At 43.2% G+C, this 18539-nt stretch overlaps 1 protein-coding gene across 1 annotated transcript in view; it reads right to left on the bottom strand.

Moving 5' to 3' along the window:
- The window catches only part of UBE3D (ubiquitin protein ligase E3D), a 94070-nt gene that overhangs the window by 51960 nt on the left and 23571 nt on the right, over positions 1 to 18539 (bottom strand). The window contains exon 9 of the mRNA XM_015412808.1: positions 1544 to 1682. Coding sequence (XP_015268294.1) covers positions 1544 to 1682 — 139 coding nt within the window. The remainder of the gene's footprint in view (positions 1 to 1543; positions 1683 to 18539) is intronic.

The raw sequence follows: 18539 nt of genomic DNA, 5'->3' as shown, positions 1-18539 counted from the left end.
AAGTTGCAACAATTAATAAACTATGGACTAAGCTAGCAAAAGCCTAAAAACAGCCTAAAAACATATATCACATCAAAATAAGTCTCACAAAAACACTTCTCAAGCCAGAAGCAGACTAAAAACAAGTTTAAAAGATTAAACCCTTAATTAAAAGCCTGGGTAGAAATGTTTTAAGTCCAGCGCCTAAAAAATAGAAGGGTAGGTGCCAGGTAAGCCCTCAACAAGAAGGACAGTCCACAGATAAGATGCTATCACTGAAGAAAAAACCCCACACCTGTCTCTGGTCGCCACCAACCACACCTCTGAAGGTGGGGGCACAGAAAGCTGGACTTGTGTGGAGGATCTTAAATGGTGGTCTGCTTCTCTTTGTCGGCCAGTGGTACAAACACAGGGTGGCCTAAAAGCTTTCCCTGCATCCACAAAGATGTATCGGGGGAGGGCAGACAGCAAGCGCATCTGCATAGTTCAGAGACTGTTTAATCAGTAGTGAATTTTACAACTTTCTGCTGGGGGGAAAAACCATCATGAAAGGTGGAGTTCCTTACTGCACAGTGCCCATGCCTACTAACTTGATTACCATTAACTAGAGATGTGACAGCCTGGGGGCAGAGAGAACCCAGAAAAATTGGGAAATTCTTTCAGCGGTATTCTGGCCAAAACATAGCACAACACCAAAACCAGAAGACTGCAGATTACTAACTAAAAACAATTTAACAGCAGATAGCAGTGGGGGGAAAGGCTCTCTCAGGTCATAGCAGTCTACATAGCACTCATAAGGCCAAAAGAAATCAACTATTACCAAGTCCTATTACATAAACACATCATATTTTATTCACACAGCTTCTTCATTTCCACCGGATTAGGGAGATATTATCTTTTGCTTGGAACATTAAACACATTCATCCCACATCAAATAATCAGAATGCTCACTGTCGTAATTTCTTGCCATAAGTGGAATAGATAGCAGGCACCAACATACAGTCTGGTTATGTTATAAGGTGATCTTATTTGCTAGCAAGCAATTTTTATCTCAAGTTAATTATTCAGGAAAGTACAGTCCAGATCATTTTTATATCCATATCCATAACAAACAACTTTGCTTAAAGACAGAACAAAGACAACTCCCTGTTTGAAAGCGTCCACTGCCTAATATCAAAGTATGTGGCATGCATGTGGGCAAGACAGTTGAGTGCAATTGCAAGAGGTCAGTTTTTGAGACTAAAATTAGCTTTTCAGACCATTAATGAAACCTCACTGATCACCACGGTTGGAAAGAGCACAGCAGGGCAACTAGTACAAAAAAGGTTGCATTGTTGATTGTAGAAAAACCAATGAGGATTCACAAGCACATTGTGAAACAAAGATCGTGTTTCTTATTATCACCATGTAATATAGGTATTATTGTACCAATGTTTTGGTAATGTTTTATATTTTCATTCATTTTGAACCTTCTCATAATGTTTGAGTTTGTCCAATAAACTGCTTTCTAAAGTCAACTCTTTTAAAGTTACCTACATTACGTGAAAGAAGATAATTTCTTTACCTCAAAAGGGTTCATACAGCGAAGGGAAGGTGGCAGCGAAGCATTACTCTGAGCCAGTATCAGTATCAGTTGCAAACAGGTTTTGGATGGAAATGTTAGAGGATGTACTCCAAAGTCATTTTCCCATGCATCAACAAGGCTGGAAAACAACCAAAAGTGCTGTTATTTAATTATTACATACAGGAAGTCCAGTGTTTCCAATAAACGAAGAACTGTAATGGATCATTTGCATATCAACAGGCTAATCTATCTGGCACGAAGGATACTGGTATAAAATATACCTCTGAGTATCTCCTAATAACTGCCCTACTGGAACAGACCAAATCCATCTAGTTCAGTATGCAGTTTCTATCAATGGCCAAGTCAGACAGATGCCTCTGTAAATTCAGAAGCTTTGTCAGCTCCTACTGCCTGTCAATTTAACTCCTTGGTGTAGCTGAACAGACCACTGCACCAAGAAAGTCAGGAATCTTGAGTCCAAACTTGTATGAAGTTTACTGTCTCCAAGTCTTATTCTAATTCCCACAGTTTTTGGAAAGGATAACCTTACATACACCACCTTGAAGGAAGATACAAAAGTGTTAGCCGTCAATACCTCCAGCCAGGGCCAGCTCCAGGTTTTTTTGTACCCTAGGCGAGGCTACCTTCTGGCGCCCCCCCCCCCGGGTGCACCCATTAATTAGGGTTGCCAACCTCCAGGCAGGGCTGTGGTAACCGGTCAGCCTGTGGGGCCGCCTGTGTGGGCAGGAGTTCAGGCGGCGGGGGGGGGGTTGTCTTTCAACCTTTGGTAACCCTAAAAGGTGTATAGAAAAGGACAGCAATCCTAGAGAGGTCTACTCAAAAGTAAGTTCCCCAAAGAGGCTTACTCCCAGGAAAGTGTTCTTACAGTGCAGCTAAGAGCACCTACTGCCGGCAGGTCTTGCCTCTTGCGTTTGGACTTCAGCCCAATAGGTTTGGTTACAGTTTGATAAGATATATTTGCATGTTTCACACACATGTCAGAGGAAAGCATACCATGTTATACCTTCTGTTTTTCCACGCAGGTTCTAAAAATGCTAGAGTCCTTCAGCATTTGCTTTTTCAAAAGAAAAACTTATCTAGAGAGTTTGGAAGGGCTTTAAAAATATATTTGCATAACTCACGTTTTCCACCTTTTCTGTTTTTTCCTCATTCCTGAATCTTCCCTCCCTAAAGAGTTTACAGGAAAAGGCCTCGTCTGCTGGAAGACGGTCGGCTTCCACACTCACCCAGGAAAGAGCTCTTCTCCGCTGCTTCGGGTGTACGAACCCCTGCAGCGCTCCAGTGCTGAGAGTGCTGGGGGGGGGGAGGACGAGGTCGGGGCAGGCAGGGGCGGCAGTAGGAGGGGGCGAGAGGGACAACAAGCAGCTCTGAGAACTGAATGGCAGGCTCAACCTGCCCCAGCTCACTGAAAACTCCCTGCCCTCGTCCTGGTGTTAGCTCCCCTGACATGATTCGGGTACCCCATCCTGGCGATGCCCGGAATAAGGCGCTCCTACTTTTGTAGCTGGGAAAGTCCCGCCACGGGCTGAAGGCGTGGGGCAGCGCGGCACACTGGCATTGCATGCCGCGAGGGACACGGCAGCAGAGCCAGCGGGGAGGGCACGTGCCTAAAGAGTGGAGGTTGGTTGGGCGGGGAAAGCCCCCGGCAGACACGCCGACAGGGTCTCCGCTCCCAATCAGCGTCCTCCTCGGCGGGACTATAAAATGCAAGCCAAAGGGCTGGGAGGCGAGTAGGAACGTGCACGCACGTTTCCAAGGGCGAAAGCGGCTCTGCGCGCGCGCAGACGTGCCTTATCATGGAATATGGTCGCGAGGAGGTACTTTGCTGCTCATGGTGTTCCCTGGATACAAAAAGCTTCGCCGCGGCCACAAAAGCAACGGCGATTAGTCCTTTTTTTGTGCGTGTTCGTAGTCAGGCGTATGTGCAACAAACTGAGCTATGCCTTCGGAGGTCTTCGAGGCTGGGGGGGTGTTTGGGGGGACAGGTGCAGTTTGGCACAGGCAGCAAGCGGGGAGGACGGGCGGATGGGACGGGCTTGACGTCAGGTGGGCGGGGCCGGGCACAGGGGCGGGGCGGTGGCCGCTGACTCAGGCGTGGCTGGCCGGGCTCCGCTTCCTCCGGGACCTCGCCGGGGCAGGCTCGGGTGGAGGCAATCGCTGGTTAGGACGGCGGGGGGGCTTTTGGTGGGGGTGGGGCGCAGTTTGGCACCCTGAGGGCCGCCGCGCCCTAGGTGAGCAGCTAGCTCGCCTAGTAGGTGAGCTGGCCCAGCTTATTTTAAGCATGTTGCCTGAGTGGCTGATTGCAGTGAACTTGTGGTTGAATAATTATTGTGGTTTGCAGACTGCGGCAATTGTTTATACTCATTGATCTAGGTTTGTTTTTGCTTATAAGTGGCTTCAAGTGTAGTTAGATGTTGGACATACATTTTAAATAAAATTATGCATTTTCCTCATGAATAATGACATGCTCAATCATCATTATCACTCTCCTTCTTGACAACGCTAGTCTGTTTTTTACCTACATTTTACAAGGGGGCAACTGAGTCACATAAGTCAACACTGCAAGTACTTGGGTGCACAAGCATTTCACAAAAATAACACACAGTCCCAAGACAGTCTGGTATGGAAAAATATACAGATGTGTGCTAGATGCCTACAGAACAATACAATAACAAAAGAGACTAGATTAAAGCCATAACATCATTGAGTGTCTGGTAATAAAAAACAACCACTTATCCCTTTATAGAAAAAATACAAAGGTTGATAAAACTTCACATAGCAGTCTGCTCCAGACTCTCTCAATCTATATCCCTCTGACAGTCTTGTATCCTTATCCAAATCCCCAAAAGCAGTCTGCTCCAAATTCAGTCAATTTGTGTCTCTCTTTCAGTCAACATTTTTTCCAGAAAGTCCTCTGGTCTTTCCTCAGGAACAAATCCTATATAGGAATCTTACATTCAATCTTACATTCAAGTTGACACTGCCATGGTCCATTTTACTTTGGCAGCAGCATCAGCATGCTTGGAAATAAGTGAGGAGACCTTGCAAAAATAGATTATCAGAAAAGTAAATCAATGAAAATGTCAACTTGAATGTAAGATTGACTGTAAGATTCCTATATAGGATTTGTTCCTGAGGAAAGACCAGAGGTCTGAAACACTTAGATATCTGGAAAAAGGGTTGACTGAACACTTGAGAGAAAGATGGTAGATTGTCCCTGGCTTTGAGCTGCACATTGGCTTCACTTGCAGCTAAAGTTCATCATGATTTCACAGAAACAAGGAGACATTTTGTGTTGTTCACCAAGTCCCACCAAAGCCTGCGGACCCCTTATGTAGACCATATGTGAAGAATACGTACCTATCCCGCATAAAAGTATACCAACTAGATCTCTCAAATCCACTGGTACATGCAGGCTCCCAAACAATTCATTATCAAGCCAACTTCACCTGCCCATTTTAAAGACTAGCCTAGGCTGACTCAATATTCCAATGTGTTGCTAGAGGATAAAGAACAATACAAGCTAAAAAAACACACACAGACCAACGAAAGACGAACTATTTTACAGACTCATCCATTGTAGTCTGCCCATGTTATGCTTTAAGGTGCTATTTTTTGTTACAAGAGGCTAGCACAGCAAGCCTTATGGAATTTACTTATTCATAATTCTACTTCCCTCCCTCCCCCCACTCTGCTTAGATACAAATGTTATATTTTATTCTCTCTCCTATATGGATCCTCTAGTTAAGAAAGTGCAGAGGTACTGTTCTTGCTGAGCACTGCCTGAACTGGCGGTGCTTGCTCATTAATTCCATGCAATAGTTACTTATACAGGTCCAGAACACAACGTAATCTACAACAGTCTTAGCAGTGAGTCAGAATGCCTCTCATTAGACAAGACCCAAATAACTCTGAAAAATGGCTTGCATAGCACTTTCAAATTGTTTTCTTTCACTCTAATTGCTCTGTTCATTGAACAAAGGCCAGCGCTGTTGCATTTAAACCACAGTTTTCCGGAACTTGTATTTTAAAGAGAAGTCGGAAGACAGCAAAGAGTGATGATTATACATTACTGGAAATTAACCACTGCAAAACAATGAAAGTACAAACAGAAAGCATTCTCATCAGTTGTTACTTGAGCAATGGCAGGTTAGCTAGAAGAATGGCCCAGTTTAATAAAACAACCTATTTGACAGCAGTGGAAAGTATTCAGCAATAGTTTGCAATCCTCACAACTTCCCAGGTAGCATTCCCCACCATTCCTAAAATATTATCAATGACATATAAGGATAAGTGGTGGCAAAATGTTGTGGGTCTTTTCAGCTTGCTTCTAGTATAGCACTGCTTAAATTCTGCTTTAAGTGCAAATTGTAGTATGTGGCATGAATTATGGAGCAGACAGGAAGCTGTTTAAGAACAATCCTGAACATTTTGTTGCGAATTCCCACTTACAGGAAAATAAAAGTTAGGTTGACAAAGGAAGCACCAAGGAGTCTGTTTAAACTCCAAAGTGGTAAAGTTCAGCCCTCTAAGCACTATACCACACTCACCTACGTATATCACTAAAGCACTCTTATAACTGTATAGATAAGATGGACACAGCACTGCAGTTAATTGCCACACTAGTGGCTTCTGTAATGCATCAGCTATGAGCCCAGAAGCCGCAATATAAGCTACTAATTCAATATATAGTCTCCAGCAAGACACTATCTTGTAATCTGATGAACTGCCAAATGGGAGGGGGTCAGATTATTCTGGCATTCCCCAGCTCCTGCGCGCAGTACCTGTCAGCCCCCAGAAAGAATATTCCTTGTTCATGGCATCAGCATGTGGGCTGAAAAAGTTGCAGTGAGGAGGGCAAAGGGGATGGAATCACCCCTCCTCCTTCTTCCAGTCAGGGGACAGTTTCATGTACTTCTGCCTCCTCCCTGAAGCCCCACCGGCAATTCACATGGCTATTCATCCATGTGGGTCTTGAAGGTCTAGGAATAACCTTTCCAGGGATTGAAAGGGACTGTTGGGGGGATGCCGGAGAAACATGTATTCTAATGGCTATTTATTGGCTACAAGCTACTGTTTCTCAACCTTAGCTCTTGATGGTAATACACTAAAACACTAGCTTGTCTTACAGCTCTGGTTCAAGGAAGATGCTTTTGAAGCTAATTGTGAAATGCTATGATCACATAGCTATATAAACATTTGAGTACTAGCCATCTTCTCATAACTGCTGGGTGACAGTAACTGCAAACACTAGACCATCATGGCAGACCCCGTTAGCACATACATATAATGATCTTGCATTATGATGAAGAGGGCTGCATATGTTAAAATGGTGATTGGCTAGTGACCATGCCGCTTCACATCTCCTCCTGTCTACAGAGACAGCCATAAGAAGATGCTGCTGCTGCATGGCTTCTCTACCTCACAGTCTCTGGGGTTGAGCAACCTTTCAGCAGCAAGAGTCTCATCCTTGTGTGACAGTTGGCTTTTTGGAGAAAATGGCAAATATCCTCATACGCTGATGTAACTTTATAAACGGAGAGAGGCTTTCATGGATTTCTAAGCCACTCATACTTCAATAAAGTCCTGAAGGTTACATGGGTTTATGTGTCACAATATATATCTATACCTCTACTCTTCATATTCAGGCAGCTAGCACTTCTGACCTATATATACAGTCCCTACAGAGAGATCTATGATGAATACCATTTCTTTCAACACAAGCTCATTATATTGCCTTTCGGAGCATGGGACATGAAAACTCTGACAAACGGGGCTCCATTACACTTCAGATACTGAAAAAAAGAACACACCAGCACTGGTTTAAAATAAGCTAACACTGACTTTACAATGCTCACCTCTTCTGGAGAAGCTTATAACCCAAAGAGATTTCTACCAATTGTGCAGTATTATGGATTTTCCTTCTTTCCCTGCTAACTAGAAACTTACAGCTATAGATCAAAGCAATTATTTACCACTGCATGCTCTCTTAAGTGAAATCTGTCCATGTAAGCAAACAGCAATATCAGAGTTTCTGGAAAATAAGTATACCTGTTTTTTTAAGCTTCAGTAACTGTGTGTGATGGAACAGTGAAGGAAATGTTTGTGTTACCTTGAAAATGTTCTGAAGGGACAATGATCATGTTATCTTCAGATAAGCAGAAACAACAGTAGAATGAGATGAGAATCCAATACAGTTTGAACCCACAGGGAAAACTGTGACTGATGGATACCGATCTATCACAATGACAGTCTGGTTATATGAATGGAACAGAACAGAAAGCAGTCAAAAGAAACCGAATCAAATAGTGTTGGTGTCTCACAGTGCAGTCTTATGCAGAGTTGCTCCAGTGTAAACCCACTGACTGCACTGCAAAAGACTGCACTACAAAAATATGTGTCAGATAAGGGATAACTTCACATTGTGTTATTTGTATAGTTCAGATATGCTGTTTGCTGTTTTATGTAAGCTGCAAATCTTTTGACAAAAAGGTGAAAAATAGGCTAAACACATAAATATGTGTTTCTACAGTGGACTGTCCACTATCAGGAGAATATATCAAAAGCAAAAATATTCTACATTAGGAAGGGGATGAAATTATGAGGCTAATTCAAGAAATCCAAAGGTTACAATTGACACATACAAATGACATGTCCAGCAGCAATGCATGTAGAGCAAGACTGCAACCATTAACCCTTCCTCTACTCAGATACTCCACTAGTCCTACCCCTTGCTTTTGCAAGAACAGCCCCAAGCTGGTACAATGCCTACATGCATATATACTCCCACTACCCTCTTATCTCATGCACTATCAGTTAAATATATATTGTCGAAGGCTTTCACGGCCGGAGTTCATTAGTTGCTGTAGATTTTCCGGGATGTGTGGCTGTGGTCTTGGCATTGTAGAACCTGACGTTTCGCCAGTAACTGTGACTGGCATCCTCATAGGTATAAACACAGAAAGATGGAATACTCTCTGTGTCAAGGTGAGAAGAAAATGGTAGACAGAAAATTTATATCTACTCCAGAAGGTGGGTCTGGCTGAGTCATTGTCTTGTAGGAGTTCCCCAGGCTATGGACGTGCTAATGGAGGAGCTTTCCTGAGGAGGTTCTTTTGTTTCCTGAGGAGGTTTCCTGCTTGCTGAGGAGGTTGTTGAAATTCTAATCTTATCTGTAGTGCTATTGTCTGATGTAAAGCCTTTTGTGTTTTTCAGGACAGGAAGCAATGTCCTATTTATTTTTAAACTCTCTTCTTTCCTGTTGAAATTATGTTTATTTTTGTGAATTTCAATGGCTTCCCTGTGTAATCTGACATGGTAATTGAAAGTGTTGTCCAACCTTTCAGTGTCTTGGAACAAAATACTGTGTCCTGTTTGAGTTAGGCTATGTTCAGCCACTGCTGATTTTTCAGGTTGGCCAAGTCTGCAGTGTCTTTCATGTTCTTTTATTCTTGTCCGAATGCTACGCTGTGTGGTCCCGATGTAAACTTGTCCACAACTGCATGGTATGCGGTATACTATACAGAAGTGAGGGGGTCTCTTCTGTCTTTTGCTGATCGTAGCATCTATTGTATTTTTCTGGTGGGTCTGAATACTGTTTGTGGGTTGTGTTTTTTCATAAGTTTTCCCATCTGATCAGTGATTCCTTTGATATATGGCAAAAACACTTTTCCTGTGAGAGACTGTTTTTCCTCAGTTGTTTGTTTTACCTTTGGTTTAATCACTATTCTGATTTCATTCTTGGAGTACCCATTTGCTTGAAGAGCATGGTTTAGATGATTTAGTTCGTCATTGAGAAAGTGCGGTTCACATATCCGTCCTGCACCGTCTACTGATGTTTTGATTATGCCTCTTTTTTGCCAAGGGTGGTGATTGGAGTTTTTATGCAAACAGTGGTCCGTGTGAGTTGGTTTTCTGTAGAACTTGTGACCTAATTGAAGGTTAGTTTTGTGGTGAATTGTATGTTGGGGTTTAGGGTGGATGTTGTCTACCATTTTCTTCTCACCTTGACACAGAGAGTATTTCATCTTTCTGTGTTTATACCTCTGAGTATGCCAGCCACAGTTACTGGCGAAATGTCAGGTTCTACAATGCCAAGACCACGGCCACACATCCCGGAAAATCTACAGCAACTAAAGTTAGTTATATACTTTCAGTTTTTTGGCAAACTAAATCACAAAATCTTGGTTTATGCTTGCTGTGGTTTGTAATCTTTGTTCAAAGGGCAACTATAACAAATTATGATTTGCCAAAGCCCACAAAGTAGCTATATAGTTTGGGGCTGCAAAGGGAGGAAAGAATGCAGAAGTCCAAGGCTTCTTGGGTCTAATGGCTAAAGCAGTCTTTGGTCACGTTCACACAGGCAATTTGATCCGTTGCCCTTGCTGTTCCCTTATGGATATAAAGTGCATGATCAGACAGCAACATCTGTCTGTCATGCCCCAGTAATCTGAGTTCCATTCCCCCCTCCCCTTGACCTGTGTTTCTTTAATACCTGAGAAAGTCCGGTCCTGTTTGTCTGAGCCGCTTCCAAAATGGATTTCCTGTCGTCTAGTCACTCTATTGCTCACCCAAGCTGCCAGGCAGGTCTCACTGATCTCTTGTTTTCCAGCTGCCATGTTTCCTCCCTAGTTAGCGAGGATCACATGACTGTATATATGCACCTCTCCCTGCCATGGGGGGCTGCTCAAAACCTTGTTTTCTTTTGAAAAACTCTCAAAGAAAGACACTTCTGTTCTGCAGTTCTTAAATTTCATTTGGGGAAGGGGTAAATTGAAAAGATTAGAGGACAGTAGTGAATTCCATATCCCAACATTCTCAGCAAGCATTTGTGCGCATGCTCAGAGGGAAAACTTTTAAAAGTAATGGCTGACAGCCCCATGAACTACATATCCCAGAAGGCTCGTCCATGCTTGTGGGTGTGCTCCTAGGACAAACTTCTAAAAAAATGGCTGACGGGCTAACTCTGTGCTCGGTACTGTCTGATCATTCCACAGCCAGTAAAATTGCTTTGAAGAGTGCTAAAAGGGGTGAGTCTAGTCAGGATTCTCTGTAACAAAATAATCTGGCTCTATTAGAGGCGGGGCAACAGTGGAATGAATTGCCTGTCTGATCACGACCTTTGTCTCTTCTTAGACAACTTCTTTCCACAGTGGAGAATCCTAATCCTTACAGCATTTCCTTTGTACACTTGCACATCCTACTATATCCCTTCTGATACTGGGTGATCTGAATTGTACCCAGAACTCAAAGGATGAAGGCATGCAACAGCTTTATATGCTGAGTTTAGGATAATGTCTATATAATTTGTACTCTTTTGTTGAGAAAAAATTAACTTCAGATTTATTTATTTTAGTTCAGTTTTTCTAGCAGCATAGGCAACTATCAGGGCAACTATCATGACATGAACATCATTTTCTTGAGTGGTAGCAACTACTTCAAGACCCAGTGTTGCAGGAGCTTAATGGAGATCATTTTTCCTCAAAGAATATCACTTTTCCCTCACCAGAGTTTGCTACTTTCTGGTAGTTGGCTGTTCTAAACTTCTTTAATCTAGAGAAATGGCCTTAGAATTCTGAGATATGTTGTCCCCATCAGCGCCTATTTTGGCAAAATACACTTAGCACAGAAAAAAAAATAGTCCTTTACTTGATTCCCAATACACTCTGTCAAATCTTATTTACTCTTGAACTACAGTTGCAGCCTCTGAAAAAGAAGCTTTACTTTACCTGGCTAAACATAGGCGGGGGGCGGAGTTTGTATCTTTAGTAAGTGTCTTTAGTAAGAGCTAAAGATGAATAATCCTAAATCCCAATGGGTCTCGTTAAAGTCGCCTCATAAAATTTTTACACTTGCATATGAGTTTGGAGGGGGGGAAATGTCGACATGGCAATTTGAGCTCACACTGACTAACGTAGCCTGAGGAAAAAGATTGTCAAAATTCATGTGCCTAGCTGTTTGAAATGGATGTAAAGCAGACAATTATGATAAATCACTGCAGAATGTGGTCTATAATAGATTATCTTCAGACACAATAATCTCATTTTTAAGTAAACAAAGTTATGAAGACAATGTCCTACAATCAGGGAATGTCACTGTTTTCCTTAGGTGAACCACATTCATATTTCTCACACCTCTAAAAGTAATTAAACCCTAACACGCTTTTGCAATCTGGCGGTTATAAATATAGATTTCTCCCATTCTGAGGCATTGAGCCTGATGACCAGGTGCCAGAAAACAATGAAGTGTGTTCTAGAATGAAACACTTCAAGCTGCAGGCGGGGAAGTTGTTTCATTTCAGAATACCTAAATGTAGGAAACTAGCACATCATGGATAAGCATTCATCTTACCTTTGTTTCTACACTGCTATTCTTTTCTTTATGTTGGGGAGTGCCATCTATGACCTTTGAAATGTGCAAGTGCTCTCTTGCCTGCAGGCAAGAAAAGTGTTTACCCCTCAGTTCTGACTGCATGTCAAAAGAGCACAAAGTATAGTGTTAATGAATCCACAGACAATAGTGGGCATGGACCAACACTTACTCAGACTTCATAGGTTCTGCAATTAATACCTAACACAGGCCACTAGATCCCCCTGACTGGAATCTCAGTATAGTGTCAAGCTCAGGCTTAACTTCCGATTCCTTAAGTTCTGCTTTCCTTTTCCCTTCGCTTGTCATTTTGAATTCCTGGGGGGTGGGTATTGTTGAAGTGCATGGGAGTAGTAGCCATAATCATTCCTTAAGTTGTGCCCCACGAGTTAGTTCTCGTGTGATTGACCTTGGTGAATCTCTGAGCCTAGGCTAGGTTAGCTAGGGCACCATACATCTGTCTGTGCTGCCATAGAAACGCTGGGGATTAGGTGTGACATATGAGAGTGTGGAATTTTATGCTTTTACCTATAACCTGTGAGTTCCCGCGGTTTTCTTTAGTCCTAACAAAAGTTCTCGTACCTACAACCAATGCTCCCTCTAAGCTGCGGTGTCTTGTGAGCAAAAATTCTATTTTGTGAGCTACTGGGATTAAAGTTGTGAGCAAGCGATTTGGCTACTGCATAAATTAGTTTGCTCTGGAGCCATCCTTCCTGAGCTAAGACAAAAATGTGTGAGCTGGAGGCTAAAAAACTGTGAGCTAGCTCACACTAACACTGCCTACAGCAGCATATCTTCAATAAAGCATTTTACTGCCAATAGTGTGTGTGGAGAGAGTGTTTTAGCTGGGGACCTGACACATAGTGCCCACCATTACAAATCCCCATCCCACCAACCTAAGGATCCTGCTATTCCTTTTATGCTTTGCTTCCCAGTAACATCTGGCTGACCAATGAAGGAAACAGAAGGCTGGACTGACAAGCCTGTGATCTAAACCAGCAAGAAATTGTAGAGGCTGAAATCATAAACAGCTTATACTCCAGCTATACTCTATGTCAGCCTTTAAAATTAAACAGATAACCCAATTGGGCCACCAGCCACAGCCATTGTGGTTTTCTACTGCTGCTTCTATATAGGGAAGCTCAGGTGTGCATGCGATTGTGGAGAATTCTGTAGGGGAGGAAGCAATAGTGGGGACAAAGCAGCAGCAGCAAATAAGAGTGCAAGCAAGGAGAAGCAGGACTGGTAGGCTCTGATATTTGACTGACAGTTCCATTGTGAAGGCTAAGTAAACCCTCTTTTTGGATGTCAGTTGTCAACATTATGTTCTTAAGCACTGAAGGGCCAGCCAACAACCCCTGACAAGATTAGCTGCCTTTTTCACCTTCCCTTCTTGCCAAGGTAAGCAATCACAGCAAGGGAGTCATTTCTGGAGAGCGTAGTTTACACTGCAGACTAGAGGTGTGTGCTTGGTATAAACAGATCTGAAAAAATACCCAATAAATACCTTATCAGTATTTATCAAGTATTTTCTCAGCCGGTTACCAGGTAGGCTAGTGCTAGTGATTTGGCTATCCAAAAAATCCTGAAAATATTTGGGATTTTTCAGGGGCACTGGATAGCTGGCACGACTTGCAAAAGGCATTTAAAGGGCCCTTCCCTTTAAATGCCTTCTGGGTAAATTCGCTGCTTTGGAGTTCACTCACAGCACAGCGAAGTTGCAAAAGTCATTTAAAGGGACCCTGTTCCCTTTAAATGACTTCCCTCCTCCATTGGAAATAATGGAGGATGGGGGTACCTTCTTTTGGGACTCAAAGAATTGGACCCCCTAGTCCAATCTTTTTGAAACTTGGAGGGGGGGGGATTTGAGAAGAGGCACCAGCAGCTATGCTGCAAATTTGGTGCCTTTACCTCCAAAAACAGCCCCCCAAGAGCCCCAGATACCATTCCTTCATTATAGCCTATGGGGACCATTGACTATAATGGTCCCCATAGGATATAATGGAGCCGAAAAATTAAGCAATTCCAATTATTACCATATCAATATTGGTATTCAGGAATATCAGGGAATACCGATATTTTTCAGGTTCCATGTACCTGAAACTGAAAAATACTGATATCAGGAAATACCGATATTTTTCAGGTCCCATGTACCTGAAACGGAAATATACTGATTTTTTTGCATACCCCTACTACAGCCTACAATTGACTGAGACTGCCAGAAGACAGCAGATGGATAAGAAGATGGGGAAAGGACTGAAACACCCTTGAACCCTTCATTCATGTAGACTGGTGTCACTGCTACAGAATCAGTATTGAATTCTGATTGTGTCAAAAAGCCTGAGACGTCTGAATTATTGTTTTAGCGGGCAATATTCTTGTAAAGATCATAATGAATTCCTTATAATTTATCATTTACCATGAATTCTTTTAAATTATTTTAAAGATACTTGATTGTGAAACCTCACTGGTAATCTTTGAAAACACACGACAGTGGAAAGTTCCGTCAGGCCGCAGCTGACTTATGGCATCCCCATAGGGTTTTCAAGCCAAAAAATGAACAGAGGCTGTTTGCCATTGGCCTGCCTCTGTGTAGCAATCCTGGAATTCCGTGGTGGTCTCCCATCCAAGTACTAACTAGGGCCAGCTCAGCTTAGCTTCTGAGATGAGGCCAGCCTGGGCCACCCACATCAGCACTTGAAAACAAAAGCATGTTCCAAGGGCTAGCTTTCAGCTGTACTGAAATTCTCGGTGTGAAATACCCTGTATTAAACCCTTACAGCCAACTTAACTTTTAATTGACCTTGTATATTCTGACAGCATCCTCATCAAGTCATTATATCCTAAGTCTGTCTTTGTTCACACAACATTTACAAAGGAAACGGAAATTATTTTGATTTCTGGCAACACCATTATTATGGGATTTATTATTCCACTGATACCCAAGAGATGTCCTGTCTTGCAGCTCCTTGTGCAACAGCATTTCTGACAATATGAGAAGTGGAATTGGACAACACTGAACTGTTCCAGAACATAAAGCATCAGAGCTCTCATTAGAGAATCTAATTCTGTCTTTTGAACAGATAGTATTTTGGGAGATCAGTAATGCCTTTCAATGGATTAATGAACTTGGTATTTGAAATCCAACATAATATCTTTTCTAAATTACAAAAGTGCTTACTAATTGCTGGGAGATTTACAAACACCAAGAAAACAATCCCTCCTTAATAAGCTCTCAATAAAAATGTGCAATAAATGTGACATTTGTCATTAAGTTTCATAGTACTGAAAAAAAACAGATCACTGGAAGTACTTTTATTATGGGCAAAAACTGGTTCAGTGGAAAAAAACTAACTCTACTTCAGTCGGGCCTTGTTTCCTTTCTGATGCAGATATACAATGCTCCTATGCTGGAGATCTTCCTGTCTATATACTTGCAGAGTGTAATCACTGGGAATCAATCACATACTTCCATAATAGGTTAACTGGACACAGACCACAGGTAAATGTGGTTTCTTACACTGCGATTATGTGAACAGGATCACAGGCTTAGTAGCATGGGTATAGGAAAGGATCAAGGCTTTCCAATAACTGAAAGCCTGAGGAAGCTTTGCCTACTAATGAACTGGCTGTCATCAGCCTGCAAAGAGGGTCAAATGATGCACACTTTCCAGCCAAACAAGACAAGGTTTCCTTTTGTTCAACCTACTCCACTGGCTAGGACAACCTATAACGTTACCCCAGGAATCTTTGCCTTCACCCAGTATCAGTTTCATTGCCCTTTACAGTGTTAGCATGTAGCCAGATGTGATTATCTATGTAATGTTGTGATGTTATCATCCTCATTGTGTGACCCCTGACTGGCTAGGATCACTCAAGGGAGGGCAGAAGCTTCAAGAAAGCAAAACTATGACTGCGGTCACACAGAGCATTAGGCACGCTAGAGGGACGGAAGATAGGCGGATTTTCCGGGCGCGATCTCACCGCCACATCTGGGAAGCGTCGAGCTCCCATGGCGAACCCGAGGCTTCCCACGGAAGATGCGCAGTAAAAACTAGTACAGAGGTACTAGTTTCCTGAAACCGTGGGGCAAGGGTGGGCATCTGATCACGTTTCTGGTGGTAGTTCCAGTGCCCGCCCATGTCCCCTTGCAAAAAGGTTTTTTCCCCCCCAAAGTCTCCACGGATGCGCACAAGCACCCAAGGGAGCACATCTGAGTTAAAAAAAACCCCAACCCCGTTTGCCCCGCACCCCGCTTCTTTGCCACGCGGCAGGACTGTGGAGTGATCGGCACCTCCCCCCTACCACGGGACCTCCACGGTAGGTCTGCTCACGCAACCGTGCGGTTTTTAGCCCCGGGGCAAACAGCCACGCTCCCCCCCCCGCATTTTCCTGCCCATGTGCTCGCGATCCCAGTAATGCAGTCTGACACAATGACACCATCCTGAGAACAGTATGTAGTCGGGTGATGGCTGCAATCCTAAGAACACTTTCCCTGGAGTAACCTCCCATTGAATAGAAAGGGACTTACTTCTGAGCAGACTTGTTTAGGATTGCTCCCAGTGTCTTTCTACTCTGAAGCTGTCAGAACTTGAGCACTGCCTGGATGAGGGATTGCCTGAGAACCATATGCAAACCACTTTGAGCTCTTTGGAGATGTATCAGACTACTTGTAGCCAATAATTAACTTAAAAAACACTTCTGGGCAGGTGTGGTTTCAATACATTTTCATGGGCTTCACTGTTTCCATGTCTAAAGACAGTGATACACACTGGTCAGCCTGCTGTATATCCTTTCAACCTGTGTTTACATCAAGTCTTCATTAAAGTGAACATGCTGAGAATGCAAACATGGGTCACGACCCATTTTGCAAGACAATGTTTACAAAATCCTCACAGACGCCGGAACAATGTCCTGCAACAAACTAAGATGCCAATTCTGTCCCTATATTCACTCTGACAACACAGTTACTACACCTAACAACACCAGCCATACCATCTCAGGTTCATCCAGTTGCTCATCTTCCTAATGTTCCTGCTGACATCAGATATCAGCAATGCCCTTGCACTCTCGACATCAGACACACAGCTCAGTCCCTGAGCAAAAGAATAAATGGACATAAATCCAACATTTAAAAAGTAACACTCAAAAAACAGTGAGAGAACATTTTAATCTTCCAAGTCATTCCATTGCTGACCGAAGAGTGGCAGTCCTCAAAGAAGCTGCAACGAGAGATTACAGTGCAAGACTGCTGAATTTTAGTTCATTTTCAAATTCAGAACAATGGACCCCCAGGACTGAAATATTCTTATCTCACAAAAGATGCTAACTTTCTGTCCTAAACATTTTCCTGAGCTCTAATCAAGAGGTACCTCTGCATCGAGTTTCTCGTTTGCAACACCCCTCCCACCTTCTGAATGGGATATAGGGACTCAGATCTCCATTCTAATTTGTATCTGATTAATGGAGCACTAAGCGGTGGCTCAAGTGGTTAAGACGCTGAACTGCAGGCTGTGGAAGGTCGGTAGTTCATCAGTTCGAGACCCGAGAGTGCCGCATGACGGAGTGAGCTCCCGTCTCTAGTTCCAGCTCCTGCCAACCTAGCAGTTCGAAAGCAAGAAATTGCAAGTAGACAAATAGGTACCACTGCAGTGGGAAGGTAACAGCGTTCCGTGCGCCTTGGTGTTTAGTCATGTCGGCCACATGACCACGGAAACGTCTTCGGACAGCGCTGGCTCTTCGGCTTTGAAACGGAGATGAGCACCGCAACCCCAGAGTCGGATTCGACTGGCTTTTCAGCAAGGGAACCTTTACCTTTAAGACTTGAAAACAGACACACCAGAAATCTTGTTGGTCTCTAAGGTGCTACTGGACTCATAGAACAACACGGCTACACTCTGAAATGAAAATCCTCAAGGAAGACCACCAGAAACACTTTGCCTCATGATTCTAAATAAGATATGCATTAAAACTGCCCTGTTTATTTTAATGAAATTTTATTTCTGAGACCACTGCCAAGGATCGGGTTCCAGTACTCAAATCCAGAGTAGCCTATGAGCGAAGAACAACTGCTTGAAATTAGAAGACAGGAACTGATGGCAATGTTATTGACCCAGAGAAAGTGGCAAGAAGCCTTAAGAGGTTGCTGCAGATAAGCAGTCCCGGGTGGGCCTGCACATTACCTTGTAAGACTATCTACGATCACAGTAAAATCTGACTGAAGAAGCCAAGAGCAAAGAAAGAAGGGCAAGAGTACAGGCAAATTCTGTCTCTCTTACAGACACATATGCAAATATTACTCTGTGTATGACTGAAAAGAAAAGGGTTCAAAAAGTTCCTTGAGATAACTAGAGTAGGCTGAGGATTAATTTGGGCTTTTCATCTAGGCTACAAGATCACAAACCAATTGAGAAGAAACTGACAATTCAAGTTCACCTCTGGCACCTGAGGACAATTTTTTCTGCTTAGAAATGAGTATTGCCCTAAGCAGCTGACAGCTATGGCTTCAATATATCAAAGGTTCCCCCACCCTTGTTGATGCTTCCTCCCGGCCGCGTGGAGCGGCCGGGAGGAGGCCCCCACCTCCACCACCCCCGTCGATGGCCCA

This window comes from Gekko japonicus, unplaced genomic scaffold (assembly GCF_001447785.1).
Source record: "Gekko japonicus isolate JY-2015 unplaced genomic scaffold, Gekko_japonicus_V1.1 scaffold989, whole genome shotgun sequence".
NCBI lineage: Eukaryota > Metazoa > Chordata > Lepidosauria > Squamata > Gekkonidae > Gekko > Gekko japonicus.
The sequence above is the reverse complement of the archived record's forward strand: the minus strand, read 5'-3'. Positions and strand labels throughout refer to the sequence as shown.